At 41.2% G+C, this 17980-nt stretch overlaps 3 protein-coding genes across 3 annotated transcripts; 2 read left to right on the forward strand and 1 right to left on the reverse strand.

Moving 5' to 3' along the window:
- Window positions 1-550: 550 nt before the first annotated feature.
- sumf2 (sulfatase modifying factor 2) lies at window positions 551-3894 on the forward strand. Its single transcript, XM_084564993.1, has 9 exons — window positions 551-843; window positions 930-1077; window positions 1163-1277; window positions 1522-1566; window positions 1652-1802; window positions 2068-2123; window positions 2414-2498; window positions 2671-2812; window positions 2895-3894. The coding sequence occupies exons 1-9, from the start codon at window positions 789-791 to the stop codon at window positions 2995-2997; spliced, it is 900 nt and encodes a 299-aa protein (XP_084421119.1). The 5' UTR covers window positions 551-788; the 3' UTR covers window positions 2998-3894.
- Window positions 3895-5834: 1940 nt separating this feature from the next.
- Window positions 5835-11503, forward strand: bicdl2l (bicaudal-D-related protein 2-like). The gene is made up of 6 exons (XM_084564990.1): window positions 5835-6486; window positions 7213-7332; window positions 7423-7581; window positions 8238-8320; window positions 8458-8578; window positions 10025-11503. Exons 1-6 carry the CDS (start codon window positions 5932-5934, stop codon window positions 10361-10363), a joined length of 1377 nt encoding a protein of 458 aa, XP_084421116.1. The 5' UTR covers window positions 5835-5931; the 3' UTR covers window positions 10364-11503.
- A 122-nt stretch (window positions 11504-11625) lies between these two features.
- On the reverse strand, window positions 11626-17886 carry abhd11 (abhydrolase domain containing 11). The gene is made up of 6 exons (XM_084564992.1): window positions 17221-17886; window positions 15958-16093; window positions 15409-15582; window positions 15078-15248; window positions 14568-14749; window positions 11626-14067 (listed from the first exon to the last, which is right to left on the reverse strand). Exons 1-6 carry the CDS (start codon window positions 17343-17345, stop codon window positions 13932-13934), a joined length of 924 nt encoding a protein of 307 aa, XP_084421118.1. The 5' UTR covers window positions 17346-17886; the 3' UTR covers window positions 11626-13931.
- Between the last annotated feature and the right edge of the window lie 94 nt (window positions 17887-17980).

Raw genomic sequence — 17980 nt, forward strand, 5'->3', positions numbered from 1 at the left:
TTTATCTGCTTTGAGGAGTTCAGGAATTCTGTGGACGACGTCTGGATGACGCTGTACAGGTGGTTATGCACAACCAGTGGTGGAATGTAAAATAAATAGAGAAGTAATTATTTGGCCCTTGATCTAGAGTGGTTAGTTTCCCACTTTGGCCTCAGAGAAAATGACGTTCATTAAAAAGTGCAAGCCGTTTCACCATTTTTTATTTATTTATTTTAAAGTAGAAGTTACACGTGACTTCCATGTAACATTAAAATGACATCCACACCACGGTTATTAAAAAAACTAAATAAATAAAATGCACATTAGTAATACTACTGTTATTTATAACTGGTGAACCATACCTGGCAGGAGACAGTACATTCAGTTTTACTCAGAATATTAAGACAAAAAGATGTGTACTGATTGTGTTTCCTCATTGGGTTTTCTCACATGAGAGGTTAGGCTAATTTACTTTTTCTTTCTTTAGTTACTTAGGATATTTCTTCTAAACAGGTTTGTGCCAGTTTAGAGCAATTTACACGACACAATTCATGCTGAGTAAAAGGAGTAAAAGCAGGAATAGCAGGCTTCTAAATGATGCGGAACCATTTATTTTTACACGGAGCCATTTTACCGTTGAGCCCATTTCCGTCGCAACGTTGAAACTCGCCCGATAGAGAAGCTACAGACATGTAACCATAAAATCTAAAGTTTGACAACTTCTCCCCTCGACATTAAATGTTAAACGTATGTATTTACGTTTAAGCGTCATTTCTAATCAGTGTTAGCGTAAAACAAACTTGTCAAAAATGAGCGTTAAAATGGTTTCCAGGATATTTGCTGTGTTTTTACTCTCAGTGGCGGGTAAGAACTATATTTGCTCTCTGAAATACACTTTAAAATAAACTGACATCGTATTGAAATGATAGAGAGATGTTTTCTTCTGACAGCCGCGGGGGAGATGGTGAACATCCCTGGTGGAAAGATGGTAATGGGAACCAGTGCAGCCGATGGAAGAGACGGAGAGTCCCCCACCAGGGAGGTTCAGCTGCAGCCTTTTAAGATAGACACATACCCTGTCACCAATGCCGACTTCAGGTAATACAAGTTAGTGCAACGGTGCTTGATGACAAGTTCAAATATGTTACAACTAAGTGCACGGTTTCATTTGTATTCACCTCAGAGACTTTGTGAGAGCGCAGAAGTACAAAACTGAAGCAGAGACGTTTGGCTGGAGTTTTGTGTTTCAAGACTTTGTGTCAGATGAGCTGAAGAGCAAAGTCACCCAGAGAATTGAGGTACCATGAGTTTGGAGCCTCATTTAGAAAAGAAATAGTTCACCATTAACTAATAATCAAAGCAACACAGATGGATATTTGCAGTTGTTAAAGTTATTGAATGTCTTTGGTTTTTGCTAAATGCTCTCATTATTTTTTGACAATACGTTTTTAAAAGTTATTTACTCATATTACGCTAAGTAGACTTGGATAACAACGACAATCAACTGCTTTGTGAATAACCTGGGACTCCTTTACCATGCAGTCTGCTCCTTGGTGGTTACCTATAGAGCGTGTGTTTTGGAGGCAGGTGAGTTTTTATGCATTTCTATCTTTTCCACTGTCGGTGTATATCTCCTAGCATGCCTGCCTCTCACTGCTCTTCCACTATTAAGCCTGCAGGACCTGGATCGGGAATACGCGACCGTCTGGACTTTCCTGTGGTTCAGGTGAGCTGGAACGATGCTCTGGCTTTCTGTCGCTGGAAGGGCAAGAGACTGCCCACAGAAGAAGAGTGGGAGTGGGCTGCTCGCGGGGGGCTGCAAGGTACGATGAACAATTTGTACACTGAAGCAATAGGACATATAATGCACGTACATGTTGTCAGTACAGTTTTGGACAGTGTTTCTACTCTGATTGACAAGATTAATATGTTCTATTTTACACTGATGCTTCTGTCTGTCTGCCCCATTGAGGGAATGGCTCTTAAAAAGTTCTTTACCAACAGAGGCATGTTAAACTACACTTAAGATACAGTACACATCTCAATGGGTCTTATCCTCATATCTCTTTTCTGCCTCTCATGCTCTAGGTCGGACTTATCCATGGGGAAACAAGTTCCAGTCCAATAGAACCAACCTGTGGCAGGTCAGACTGAAAGCAGACTAAGAAAACAACTAGCAGTGCTAATTCTACCACAGGCTTTTTTTTTTTATTTCATCCGACATGATAATTTTGTTCTGCAGACTTTATCATACTAGCTATACAAATAGTTGCTTAAAATGGAGTGTGAGGTAATTATGTGATTAATCCATTAGATTAGACATTTATAGCACTCCTTCCAATAAAAAATAATGTGTTGAAGTAATAATGGTACTGTTTATTTCAGTCAGCGCTGGATGGTATTTTAATTGGTCTTTTTTTCTGCAATGTTTCAGGGATTGTTTCCAGATGGAGACACTACAGAGGATGGATACCATGGCGTCTCTCCTGTCACAGCATATCCTCCCCAGAACAGCTATGGTAATTGTGCTTTTGTTAAAGTTTAAATACACACTCAGAGGTCATAAAATTACTTAAAACTTGTTAACTTTTGTATTTGGTGCTTTGAAAAAACATTATATCTGTGAGGTAAAAGGAGAATGATGTATAAAATATGAGGTTGATTCTTCTCTGATCTTGATTCTTCCTGCAGGACTGTATGACATGATGGGAAACACATGGGAATGGACATCCACACCCTTTCCAGCAGCACAGCCAACGTTTGTGCTGCGTGGTGCCTCCTGGATCGACACGGTGGATGGCTCAGCCAATCACAAGGCTCGAATCACAACCAGGTAAATTACTGGGAGAGAAAAACACAGTATTTTGAGACTCGACCGACTGACTGACTGATGATAATGATTCTGTGTCCTTCAGGATGGGCAACACTCCTGACTCTGCTTCTGATAACCTGGGCTTCAGGTGTGCTGCCAGTGATGGACAGAAACAAGCAAAGACAAAAGACAAAGCAGAACTATAAAAGCAAACAAACAGTCAAAAATCTCAACAAAGGACTCATTTGAATCTGCAGTGATTCATTTGTTAGTAAGTGACCTTTGAGTTGACAAAAAGGAAATAAGGGAATAATTAGAAATGAATGACCATAATGAAGATAAGTAATGAATGATAAAGGTAACAGGACCAAGTGAGTGCCAAAACAAACTATATATTTCTCCTGTGGAGACTTTAGTGTTTACTTGTTTTTTTGTAATGAATAAAGGCACACTCAGGCATACCATTCACAAAATAAATACTTTTCAAAAAAACAGTTCCTTCTATCGTTTTTCCACAACATTTCTATTTTGTGCACAGCCTGAAAATAAGTACATGCTTATGTCTCTGATGGAACTAAAGAGTCTGCTTAAATGTCTCATTGAATTGATTCACTTGAATGGAAGAAATAGGACACTCAGTGTCTGCCAACATCAGTAGTCTTCCATCTTCACGCTGGGATCTGTCTTTTGTTGAGTGTTTTTATGTGACCAGAGAGTAAAGTGGTCCGTTGTTTAGTCAAAGCTTCTCTAATCCTGTCCTTGGCTTCATGTTTACTTTCTCACCGCGAGCAGCCAGTTGACTAGACTCACTCTGGTAAACAAATCGGATAAGATTTTTTAAGAATTAAAACTAGTTTTGTATCAAGTAAACGCAATAGGCCAAGCCATCTCTCTCTCCTTTATCTGGTGCTTTAGACCTGACCATACAAGTAGTTGCAAATCAAGAAACAAGAAATTGCAAACCATGCAAATGAAGGAAAACTACTTTAAACTGACCCAAATAAATAAAACATATACATCTAAGCCATCCTACATATTCACTGAGGACCTTGTTTATTTATTTATTTATTTATTTATTGCTCAGGCAACAAAATCCCCCACCATGGGATAAGCTACATAGAAGTAGCAGATACAGAAGATATTATAATAAATAAATTGGTAATCACAAATAAGTTAAATGTCACTTAGCTACTATGAGTAATTTTAGAGTAGCAACAAGTTGTAGTCAACTAGTTCTAATATATATATACTAGGTTAGTATTGAGAATAAATCTGGGGCTTTCTTTGGCAGATTATTTTGCTGATCCAAAACCTGAAAACTAAACTCATGTCTTGGCCATGGGGAGCATGAGCAATGAACCACCTTTAAACTATAGTTTGTATTGCTCGTGTGGGATTTACATTTGTGACTTTAAATCTGGATGTCTGCTAAAAGTTGAGCTAAAAGTCAGTTGAGTAAGAGTTTTTCTTCTTACAGTCTCCAAACAAGTGTTCAAGCCAAAGGTAATTTGCCCAGCAACACCAAGTTCACCTCATATCTTGTTTGTTTAATCAGTACTTTTTCATGGGGCGGAGCAGTTGCCAGGCAACCGGCCAAGGATCCAGGAAGTCGTCCCTCCCAGCCAAAAAAAATGAATAAACAGGGCACATACAGCAGCGAACTGGCGTTTTCACACACTTTTGAACAGATTTATTGTAGAGATTGGACAAGCCATAATTAATGTGTTAATTACTGACAAAGCAGGGTGAGCGGTTTCTACTATTTAAGCTAAGCTAAGCTAAGCTAACTAAATAGTACATGCAGATCTGAAATGTACAGACATACGTGTCTGTACACTTCTCATCTAAATTCATACTAGAAGGAGGAATATGTATAATTCCCTTAATGTTAAACTAATTGTCCAAGACACTGTGTGCTAAAATTTAATAAATATAGAAATAAGGCAAGGTGTGTTGCACATAAAGGATATCGCTTTGCTATGAACATAAAGGGGTGACAGGATGAAATAAATGCAGACATACAAGATGAATAGGATGTAAGTAAAGTAAAATTGGAGATAAAAAAAAAAAGCTAATACACCCAAATCAATAACATAAACTCGGTTTAGTACAGATTTAGATTCATATTATTAACGCTTTTTTTGCAGATATACATCCCGTTCTATCTTACCATTGGCTACATTGTGCATAAAATACTAAAACAAAACTCTGAATTAGTAGTATTCACTAAATTGTTAGAGATGACTATAAGGACAAATATAACAATTGACTCATTCTGTGGTTTATCCAGGTAAAGGCAGTACACAAGAATTTGGTGCACAACTTTTAGACACACACAGAAAAGGAAAACACAACATGAACCACTTCCTGCCGTATGAGGACAGTTAGTTGAATTAGACCGCCTTCTTAGATAAAGAAACACATAGGAAACAACTCATTAAAGAGACATTAAAATAAATAAACAAATAAATAAAAATAACTGCCGCCTCCTCTTCTTCCTCCCACATTTTCAGTCGCTAGCCTACTGACTCATCCTCTGCTCATACATGTGGGTGGTTTGTCACCAAAAATTACCTTTTTACCCAAGCTACAGGGAATGACTATAACTGGTGATTTCCCCGAAGAATTTCTATTCCAAAAATAAATCTATGACTAGTTCAAAGTGTGGTTTTGACTTCCTTTCACCTGACTATAAATCAGTTGGTCTGTTTTATCTGGTCTCTATCTCTTCTCTTCCAGCCCTCTGGCCTGTGCGTTTGACTTAATCAAAGAGCAGTTTAGAACAGGTATCATACGTCAAACCTGAATAATTAAATTTTATCAAAGGACCTGATTCCCTACTCCCTTTGTGGCCCTGTCGCTCTGGTATGTTTGCACGTCATGTGTTTGTCTAGCGACTGGAAAAGAGGAAGAAAAGCCAGACGGGCCACACGAAGCCACAGCCTCCACTGACATCACATCTTGCCATGTCGTCCTCCCCATGAAGACGCACACGTTTCAGGTAAAACAAGTTTGACAACATTCCCTTTGTCATCCTCCCTCCCTCTTGTTTCACTGTCTTCCTCTCACTCCTCCATGTTTATTTATTACTGACTGTATCAGCAGATGGTTTACTCGATTTTACGTCCACAGAGCTGATCATGGACTACTCTCAGCCTTTCTCAGTCCTCAACGACAGGCTGAGGCCTCGATACACCAGCAGTGAGCAGCTTTACTCTTCTCTGAGCAGACTGGAGGGCTCGCTCAGGAGCAGATCCACACATTACCGACCGACAATTCTGCCGACAGAACCAAAACCAACGGTCTCTCTGACCGTAACAGAACCAGCGGATCCAGAGAAACCTGAAAAGGACACGGGGCAAGAGCAACCGGCCTCTGATTACCTAAAGGAAAGAAATTGTGCTCAGCTGCTGACTGTTAACAACTCATGTCTTATCAATGAACTGAATTTAAAAGATGAGGGTGAAGAGGATGTGGATGACGACGACGACAGCTGCTCCTCACACTCAGAGGAGAAAGACATTGCTGGTGAGCTGGCTTCAGAAGAGGGAAGGGACACTCCAGACTCAGGAGCCCTGGCCGGTAGACATGGGGAACCATTCCATAGGAGTTACTACAACGGGACCTTACCAGACCTGATAAAGAGTGGCAGGCCGCTCGGCAGACGCAGGACTCTGGGAAATGTCTCAGACACGGTAGGGTGATAGTCTTTTTTAATGTGATTAACATGAGAGAGATAGGTGGTGTCTGGGAAAAACACAAATCTTTACAGGAGCAGGTTAATCCTTTCATGAACTTTAATCTACTCTGCTGCAGACAGGCTTATCGGAGGCGAAGTATCAGTGAAACCTGTAATACAGGGAGGAGCATTAAACCGTCGCACAGGAGTCACATAAACAAAAGGCACACGTGATGAAATAAAGATTGAAGCAGTTCTTTGAACATAAATGAAGCCTGTCTTTGGACGTATGACTACAATATGTTGGCAGTGCAGTAAACCTCAGTTTGTAGTGACAATGAGTGATTTCACGTGGGAAACTTTGTCACCTGATGATGACAAGGCTGGATTTGTGATTACAAATCTAAGAAGGAAACACTGTCAATGGAAAATGTTTTGCGTCTCACTCCTATCTGTCTATCTATCTTGGTGTGCCTCTGAATGTGCTTCTATGAATGCTTTCAAGCATGTTTGCAGAGGTGGCTGAATAAACCCTTCAGCCAGTACGACTGCATTTCTTGTCGACAGTTTCGGCCAGGAACCTAGAGTTTCTGTTTATGCTGCATCGAGTTAAAATCTCATGATGTATTCATTTCTGTGTGCGGGCTGATAATTATCTTCACGGTTAAAAACAAAATATGCTGACGTGTCTTTTACTGAAATGTCCTGATGTTGATGTTTTTATACTATATTTTTTTTGCAGCTTAAAGAAGTGCGCAGAGAGGTAGAGCTGTCTCGGAGGCGAAGTATCAAGCTCAAGGCCCAAGTGGACAAACTACAGGAGGGCAGAGACGGACCGGGCTGGAGCCAACACAGAGAGAGGGTAAAGGTTTCACACAGTACCAGGATGTACTGCACATCTGCAGAGCTCTGCAGGATTATTAACTTTTCCTTTTATTGATTTCTATCGCAGGTCACAGACGAGGTTTTGTCCATTCTGAGGCTGCTGCACCCACTGACGGAGACAGAGCCCAGCCAGCCCGAGCCCTCTGACGGGAAAAACCGTCTGGACTCTGCACTGGCCCAGCTGCAGAATGTGGCTCGCACGCTGGCAATCAGCCACACAAAACAGGTCAGGGCAACGCCCGCTTCCCTCAAAGAAATTTCACCCTTTCCATCTTAGTTTGAGTTTATTTAAGTGGGCAGCAGAATGTTTGCTTTGCTTGTGAGTGCTGGATCAAGTGACCAAGGTGACAAATTATTTGCCAGAAAGATTATTATGTCGCCACATTTTAAAAGGTTCTTTGTATTTATGATCTCTTTATTGATAATAACATAAGACGCAGGAGAGAAGAATATTAACTTTTTACAGGCAGTAGGAGGTGCCTTATTATTTGAATATTCTCAGAGTGTATCCAAAGTATTTATGTTGTCATGGTATTTGAATAATGGAAGCCTTACAATTAGCCCTGAGGCTTGTACGTAGATGTACATGCTCATGTGAGAGGCATCTGTGGCCTCCTTATCAAAGGTCGTCATTGTTTCCCTCAAAGGTCATTAAATCCACCTCCCAGGTGTCAGGCTAAGCTATGTGGCCTGACGAGTTCACTGCAGTTAATCGTTCTGGTATTTGCTGTATGTTAAGGGAAGGTCACAAGTTGTGAAAGCAAGCTTTGAATCATCTTAAAAAACAGAAAGAGTGACGGCAGCGAGGTTGAATGTTGAGAATAACACAAGTTGTGATGACTGATTAAATATAAATCTTCCTCCGCTGGTTTGTCCGTGCAGGATTCCAAATCTGCAATAAAGGGAGCAGAGGAAAGTGCTATTCTGCAGCAGGCATTGCGGGACAGAGATGAGGCTATAGAGAAGTGAGTATGCACGCAGAAAAATTAGAGCACATTCCTTTACATAACGAATGAATCAAGATTTAAGGGGGGAAAGGGGGATTCTTAAAATCCTGCATCTGTTTTGAGAAATGGGTCATTCTGTCTCTTCCGCCGTGCAGGAAGAAGGCGATGGAGGCCGAGCTGCTCCGTAGTAAGACAGAGATGATGATGCTGAACAACCAGCTGCTGGAGGCCGTGCAGAAGCGTCTGGAAATGTCGCTGGAGCTCGAAGCCTGGAAGGTAAACCTGAGACGAGTCTAATGTCTGACAGAGATGATAAAAGGGTCGATAAAATGTGGATATGTGGGAATCAGCCAGGAAAGCCTGAAAATAGGACACCCATGCCTACACGCACACCTAATTAGTGTGAAGTATGTGTTACTTTCAGAGCTCAGAAGGCATTCAGCTGTAAAAAAAAACAAAAAAAAAAAACATACATCACAAAGTACAATTAAAATTCACTCACATTACATTCAGCACATGCAGCGCATGCCGGCGTCAGTGCCAGCTGGTACCCTGCCACAGCGTTTTGGCCTCGGGCCTCTATGTTCGTCTGGTGAGCAGCTGGCTCTGTGCAGCTGACACTACATTGCACACTGTGAGTTTTCTGGTGAGAGCAGCAGAGGATCTGAACGGATTTCAACTAAACTACAGAACAAAAAAAAGTATTGCGCTACGCTTTAAAATCCAGGCTCACAGAGTGTACTTTGTAATCGACAAAAATACGCAGAATTAAAAAAAATAGAATCACATACTTGCAGGCAGTTTTAACAATTTAGAACTTAAATACACAATTTTTTTATTTATTGTGTCTTTCCACTGCTAGAGAAAGGAATGTGAAAATGCAATTATTCATTAAGCAATACAAAATTCTAGCTGTATTCTAAGAGTCATTGACTTTATTTTCTACTTATTTGTTGATTGATTTATTTTTAATCATTTCAGGTTTTAAGTAAAATTGTTGACCCTCTTTTCTTTATGCCTGTATATTTTTTCAGTCATAGTGGGACAGTAAATATGGGAATTTATTTAGTTTTTTCTATTTGTAGAATCTTTTGCTTTAAATCTCAGTGATGTGACTGTACAAAAATGAACTGGTTTGAAATTGCAGAAATGCCCCACATATCTTTTGTAGGACTGAATAGGTACATCTCTGTTTTCATTGTAGTGGAATTGCGATATTTAATGACATCTTATGGCAAATATGCCAAAAACTATGACTATTCAAGCAACTCTGTTTTAAAAAAAGATACTAAATAACTTCAGGTGCAACTTTAACCATCTTTATGACGTATTTATTTCTTAGGTATTTTGAAAATAAGATATATTCTGATACGCTCGTCATTTTAGCAAATTGATTGTGACATTAAAAAATTATGGCCTGAATCAGTGACAGTTTTGTTCCTCTCATTATGACCGTCATAGCAAAATAAACCTATTATTTGTGATAATTTAATAAAGCTGAATTTTCACTTTGTGGTTATTAAAAAAAAATGACACAGCAGCAGGACTTGGTTCACATTTCTCTGAAAGCAGCCACAGGAAAGATACATGTAAAAAAGGTCACACTCTGACAGGTTTAAAATCTGGCTTGCCCACTTTTCCACATATTTCCTGTCACACATCACTTTCTGTAGATTTTTAATGAGCACCCCTGACGATCTGTTTGTCTTTTCGTTGCCTCAGGAGGACCTTCAGCTGATGCTCCACCAGCAGCTGCAGAGTCAGCAGCAGCTGGCAGAGCAGGCCCAGAAGAAGCCCTCTCGTATGGGCATCCTGAGGAGAAACAAAGCACCGGTCAACCAGAGGCCTTCCAACTTCTCTTTGCCTGCACAGCCCAGTCACACCACCACCTCGAACCAAGCCTCCAGGCCTGCGGCCTATGCCGCTCCGACGCCGAGCACGCCTCCTACCCAACGCACCTGGAAGGACAAGCTGAGGAGGGGCAAGACCAGCCGTCAACCAGACCAGGATGCAGAGTGTTGTCCGGATAACGATGGCTTTCAGGCCGTATCACTGGATTAAAACAGTACCTTTGCTCATTCTGGTGCACAACTCCTACGTCTATTTTCATTTTCCCTTTTCAATCCATTTTGAAGTTCACTGTTACGAGCAATCTTTGAAGATTCTGGCGGTCTTGTTTCACATTTATCTGCTGCTACGGGGAAACTTTAAATCCGAGTGCGAGCTTTTGTGAACACTCACCTAATTTAGGAGACACAATCCACCAATCTGCAGAAGACACGATGCAATGTGGAAAAGCTCTCATGCACAAACAGAGAGAAAAAGGACTCGTCATTGAATTATCAGTTGAATATTAGATATCTTATTTTCAGCCGTCACACTGAAGCACTGAGTAAAATTATATTAGCACAGTTTAAGATCCAGGATGTAAGTGAACTGTTTTGGTGCAATAACCACGTAAGAGTCCAATTATTCTTAAAGCAGAATAGCTTTTATATTTTAAATCATGTTTGGAGGAGATGAAGAGTTTAATATATTCTTGGGAAACAAGCTTCGGATCTCAGATCATTTACACATGAAATATACCTGATTGTGAATGAGCCATGGGATTGTTAAATACTGTTACACTTGAATGTTGTCCACTATCTAGTTATACATAGTTATAACTGCTGTAAATAAATACAACACTTATTCAAAATCTCCTTCCAGTCGTTTGCTGTCTTTAAAAGAAGAAACTCTGCCACAGATTTTTGTCATTTTATTGAATAATATCATTTTCAACAATATATAATCCACTTCTATATGCATCTTGCACACATTTAGAATTTTTATATATATATATGTATATATATATGCCATTATCTAGAATGAGTGCCACCACTGTGGCCACATATTCAACAAACAGAGACGTATATAGCACAGCAAAGTCACACCTGATGACGAGAAAACAAGGCATGCTCATAGTGAAACAATGTACAATCCTGAACAGGTGATTACAGTCCTCATGTAACTTTTCAGTGTAATTGAATAGTCACTCTCTGTAGTGCTCTCTTTTGACGTATTCTTGTCCCACTGCAGCAGCGCAGAAGCTGAAGCAAGACTCGCATTCAAATGTCAGCATTACCCAACCCCCCAACAATCTATTCATATTGTGCGACAAGACAAACCTGTCCTGTGGTCGAGGAGGAGGAGGAGGAGGAAGGGGGGGGGATTGATTCTCAACTAACTGGAGCTTTGTTGGCCTTCTGACTGAACCCCAGGTCACTAAGCAGAGAGCAACCGTCCCTTGTCAAGTCCCAGCTTCTGATGTTACTGTAGCTGTGTTAGACAAACGACAATACATTGACAAAACAAAAAAAAAAAAAACTTCACAAATGCCCGGCTCGTCGGGAAAAACAAATCAGCTGTCCACCTAAACCTGAAGGACAAAGGAAACCGCTCCTTTGAAGACAAAAACGTCCAGTTTTAGCCACAAAAGACAGATGGATCGAAAGAAGGGCAAATAGAGCCATCTGTATCAAAGTTTAAAAACCCCATCTCTGAACAGAGTAGGTGGACTGAGATATAATCTGCCATCAGTTTACAACACAGTCTTAAGTTTCACTCTCATTAACACCTTGATACTGGAGCCTCTGAGTGAGAAGGGGTCGCCAGAGCACCATTAATTGGAGAAAGAGGACAGGATCAAACAGTATTCTCCAGTTACAGGTAAGTATCTGGTCGTTAACAGACACCAGCACCCAAACAGCCACAGGCGAGCAACCCCGACTCCTCAACACTCTTTTAGAAGTCACTTTGGATAAGTGGCAAAATCGCTTTGAGTCCAGTTGTCCTTTTTGTTGCATATACTATGACCTAGATTACATAGAGCCTTCACAGACCGATAGCAGTGAGGGGTCCATTCCCATAGAAAACGTTGAAAATCAGTAGACGTAGTGTTGAAATTGTGAAATGTTGACAGGTGTGGGTACAGCGGAGGAAATAAACATACATAAAAACTGGAAACTGGTGAAAATCAAGTAACTTTTCCAGTGTGTGCCAGCGTTGTAACAGTTGCTACCATTAGAGTTCAGAGGTAACGTTGAGATGACACAGCTATTATTACTGGTTTCAACCTTTTTTTTAATGGAAATGGGCCCTGAACTGCTACTGTCTGCCCAACAGGCAGTAACAAGTAATAGGAAGTCAGGACTTGACGAAGGGTCGGGTAGGAGCCCTCTGGTTTGTGGTCAGCCGGCCGGTCAGAGACTCAACCTAATTCCGATCTCTTAAAGCCTTTTAAGACTTCTGTATTGACATCAAACGAACGTAAAACACTGATTGTAGTAAACATCGAGCGCCTCAGCTTCCACACAGATCTGGCAACCCAGCTGCCAATCTAAAGTCTACAAGATATTAACGTAGGACAAAAGTCATTTTTTCTTTTTCTTTTTTTTTTCCTTTTATAAAGTTTTACAGAAATGGAAAAGGAGCTCTCGACAAAAGAGGCACGTACATATGAACAACACCCTGCTTTTTCCACACACACGGCAGTTTCACTACTTTTCAAACCCATGGAAACGGAAAGGATATTAACACTTTTACAGCTCAATAACAAGGTACATTGTTGCAGCATATATTCGTGTATAGCTTTTGCGCCTTACTTGTAAATATAAGTGAGATACAGATAATAAACTGGTATTATTTCATCAAAACACAGATTGGGCCGACCAAATACGAAGACACGACGACGTCACCACGGCTTATTGCCAGACAGACAAAAGAATAGTGTAAAATAACTAGTATATCCAGTTGTGACCTGAGATAGTCAGGAAACAGATGGCGATATACGTTTGAGAGTATCGGCTTGGTTTTCATAGATAATTAAGTTGGCATAAAAAATATACCCAGTGCTTTTGATGACCTTGTGACAAGTAAACAACCTGTAAATCCTCATGTGTGACTTTACAGCAGATACACAGAGGAGAGGACCCGAAATACTGAGATATCACTATCATCAACGTCAAAATAACCTCCAGTAACGATTTGCACACATAAAAGCCTGTATCACAGCCTCTGTGCAGAGCCGGTAAACTCCTGACTAAAATATTCAACCTTTCATTGCAGTGCTCTCATATCTTTCACAATTTATAAACCGTCTTACTGCTGGTCCACTTCACCTTGTCTCCAGTTGTACTTGGCCACTTTTCTATGACACTGGCAAAAAAAAAAAATGCATCTACGCAAAGAAAGCACTGTGCAAATGAGAGTTTCTTTGGATTAGTATATCACCTCCAGAAACAGCCCTGTTATGCTAAGCTGGAGACACTGTCGTTGTCTACCTAAAAATTAATAATAATAATAATAAAAAAAATAACACACACACACATATATCTAGAAACCAGGCAATCTAGTAACACTATGTGTCCGGCAGAGAGACTAAACGAAATAAAAGTTCACCTACACGACACTAACTTTGACGTAGTTAAAAGGTAAGATTGGACTGCTGCAAAAGGGTTTGGTCCAGTGTTGGCAAATATTAGCATCGTTAATGACACCACTCGGTCTTACTGAAGCGGCTGAAGTCTCACCTCCAAGTTTTTCGGCGAGCGCTTGCTGAGGGTTAAAAAGTTCGGAAGGCCGAAGGCAGCTAGGACTGAAGGAAGGAGATGATGGAGCTGATGAAGTCTAAGGGTTTGTCAGCGTGAATCCAGTGGCTCGCGTCCGGGATGTACTGGATGTCAGCGCAGGGGAACAGCCTCTGGATTTCTGGGTAATCGTCGGAGCTGAATGAGGCAGAAAATAAAAATAGGAGTGTCATTGCTATGGGGTGGGGGTGTCTGGTCTGGTCTAGGTGGGTGCTACACGTCTAAGTAACATCCACATGAATACCAGGTCCAAAAGTTTCCCAGCAGAACATTGTATTGTCACAAGATGGTCAATGTTATTTACTTCTCCTGTCAGTGGTTTTAATGTTGTAGCTGATCGTTGTAAAACGAAAAACAATTCTTCATGGATTCAATTTTTTTCTTTATTCTAATTATTTATATGTTAACTGAAGTGATCATAATGAAAGAAGAAATAGGACTGTGCACTTTAAGTTTAACAGGCCTTTAAGATGAACTGTTTAAATTAATTAGAGAAATAGATTAATTCTACTTGATTATAGGTCCAAACATGCAGTAATGAGTTGTTACTGCTAGAGAGGCAATTGTGAAATACATAAAGTAATAAAATCTTTTTAAGAAAAACTGAAAAAGTGTCTCTGTCTAGTCTAGTTTTCTACCTGATATAAGCAGAACTGGCTCCACCCAAAAACAGCGTAGGTCCCTCGTAGACGGTGTCAAAGCTGGGGAAACTCATGATGTCATCAAGGTGCGCCGAGATGGCCTCCAAGTTGACCCTCCAGGCATAGTGTCCGTTCTGCTCCACCAGGTTAGTGAGCAGGAACTGACGCACCGAGTGCTCCTGAGGGAGGGAAGGTTAAAAAGTACTGACTGTATGTCTATTTGAACGTGTACTGACAAAACTCCAGACTCTGTTTCACCACTTGCAGCTCAGAAAGGAAGGCAGTGATGCCTGAAAGCAAAAACAATGATCTAAAAAAACAGACTGAACTCTTCCTGGCCTGCGTTAAAAAGTAGACAGACACAAATGGAAACAAGCTCGTCGACAATAACGTGGCAGGTAAACAGTCAGATATTTACGTCAGTCGAGACCAAAAGAGAGCTAGCAGGTTTAATGCATATATCTATTTTAAATACTGAATGGTGTTTGATCAAGGAGCAGTCCTGACCTTGACCAACTTGCGCAGCTGGTCCTCAGCCATCCGTCTGGCAGTGGAACGTGGGATGTCAGTGGAGATCTTCATCTCCTGCATTGCCTGGATATAATATCGGAAGTTGGTGCGTGTGGTGGACTGCGCCGGACTGATGTCCACGACCACCAGCCTCTCCACTAAACCAGGCTGCAAACAGAGACAGAAACACATAGGTAGAAAAGCAGAAAGAAGCCAATGACAAAATGAAAACAGGACAAGTGAGGTGCAGCATGAGTTGCAGGTTCATAGGGGACAGGGACAGACAGACAGTGAGGAAGGTCAGCTGACAGCCTGTATCGTCGCTAACCTGCGTCAGAGCGGTCGTCATGGCCGTTTTCCCCCCCATGCTGTGGCCGATGAGGACGCACTTCTCAATATGCAGCTGGCCGAGGAGGTGTTTCAAGTCACTGGTCATCGCTTCATACGTTAGCACGGGGCTGTGAGGGCTGTTACCATGGTTACGGGCATCTACAGTCAGCACCTAACTGGACAAAGGACAGTTAGGACACTTGGAATGGGGGAAAAGGAGGCAACAGAGCGGAAAACAAAATAAACTTCTGTGTTAGCCGAATCCTTTTGTTGTTCCTGAGGTCAGGAGGTGACAGCACAAACAAAGACGGCATTGCTCACACCAGGTGAGGAGTTTCCTCAAACAGATTATCTACCAGTGTTTATTACAGCAGTACAGACTGCTGAGGAGATGTATCAAATGACAGGCCACACACTGTGGATTGCACATTCCCATGCCTCTGCTCTTGACAGAAGGCCATTGTCAGGCTGCTGGGAACGAACACATAAGAGTGAACTGCTTTCGGCGCGCTAACCGAGAGGTGTGATGTCTTCATCACTGCATTACCTTTCGGCCTGTGCGCTGCACCAGGGACTTGGCTATTGAGTGGAAGTTAGATTTGCTGCCAAACAGGCCGTGCAGAAACACCAGGGGAGTGCTCTCACCCTTCCCATCGAACACATCATAGGTCAAGTTGACTGGGCTGAAGAAAAAGACAAAAACAAGACATGTTTATGACTGTATGTCACTACAGATTTGCTTCCACCTACTGATACAGCACAGGTAAACACACAGTTACAGAAACAAGCAAAATGGCTTATACGCGGCTCTACATTTGACATCTGAGGATGAAAAGAAGTCACCATTTGTTTTAATGTTACATGTGTCATAAGGGAGAGGACATATACGACGAAATAACACGATAATATAATTCTGACGGAAAGCTCTTTGAAGCTATTACAATGAGCTTTCACTGAGACAGAATGACTGTTGTGGTTATAAGAGAAGTCCATCACCTGTTACTTATTTGTTTACCTAATAATTTATTTATTCAGTCTATAAAATATGTGAAATACACATCGTAAAGCCTGATTTCTTCAAAAATTTGTTCAATCAAATCACAGATAATCCATTTAAAGTGATATAAATCAGAGAAAAATCCAAAATATTTCGTAATTATTAAGCTGGAAGCAGAAAATATTTGACATATTTGCTTTTAAAAATAACATATGCTCCTTATCCTTAAGGTTGTGATGATGTATATATTTCAGAGATTAATAATTCAGTACATTATATGCAGTCAGCTGCCTTGCTAGGACATATACACTAGCAGCTTTGCATTAGAGACATCTAATGTCTATGTCCAAGCAATGTCCACGTAATGATAAAATATGATTTTATTATATCCTACAATTAAAAGTAAAGATTTATTACAGAGGTGTTGTACACATCATTAATTGTGACTAATTGTGCCAATTTAGCACACATGTAGCATAGCTTAGCATGCACCAAATATCTAAGACAGCGGTTTTATTTAGTTACATAACCAAATAAAACAAGACGAGAGCTCATTTCCAAAATCCTCTTTGGAAAAGCTGAGCTGCAGGTTGACCATGTTGCAGCTAACCCACACGTCTGAATGTCCTCTGCGTGAAAACGGAGTCGAGTTAACGGACAGCGGAGATTTAAAGGACGATACGGTGACAAAAGCAGTGAGTGTTTTACTAATGGGGACACGGGGCTGCCATGTCCACCCAGCACCTCCACAACCACGCTACAGCTCAGGCGGATAGAGGGCATCAGTTAGCACCGAGGAGCTAGCAGGGATACCTGGATGAGCTGGCTGTCCGGACACTGGGAGCCACCCCGCACGCATCCTGCTGCCCGGGGAATAAACGACACGACGGCCGGCCGCTCAGCAGTCCTCTCTGGATCAGGCGACACAAAGCACTCATGGCAGCATACGGTCCGCTACAAACAGCATGAGCGTCTCAAATACGGCCACAATGACAGCGGAGAGTCGGCGAGTAGCGTGTGCATGCAGCGAGAGAGCGGCCGGAGGTCGATTCAGTGGAGCCGTCTGTCAACAGCTGATGCAGCGTCATGACGTAAGACGCAGAGGGGGGCTAAGCGTCATATCCCTGAGTTTGGTCTCTCAGGCTCCTGACCCTTTTACCTTACCTGCAGGTAAACACCTTGACGGATACCAGTATAACCAAGAACATGAACGTACACTCCCTTGCCAAAACATTATGGTACACTTGCAAAAGCAGAACTGCACTAAATCTCCCTTAATGACTAAAAAAAATTCAGTTTATGTTGAAACAGTGGCAGAAATGTGGCAATTCACCTTTATGTTCATTTTGGAGGATGTAGTTTGTGGTGCTGTTAAACTGGGTTGAATTAAACATTAAACAAGTGTTTCTGTTATTTATCCTAGCCCACTGATTAAAAGAGGTTTGCCAAAATGATGTCATGACATGACATGTGTCAGTGCAGCACAATGCAATTCAATAGTACGAAAAACCACAGCCTTTATTTTCACTTATTTAGTTTTCATTTTCCTTTTTTTTTTTTTCACTGAAATCTC

This window comes from Chelon labrosus (genome assembly GCF_963514085.1).
Source record: "Chelon labrosus genome assembly, chromosome: 17".
Taxonomy (NCBI): domain Eukaryota; kingdom Metazoa; phylum Chordata; class Actinopteri; order Mugiliformes; family Mugilidae; genus Chelon; species Chelon labrosus.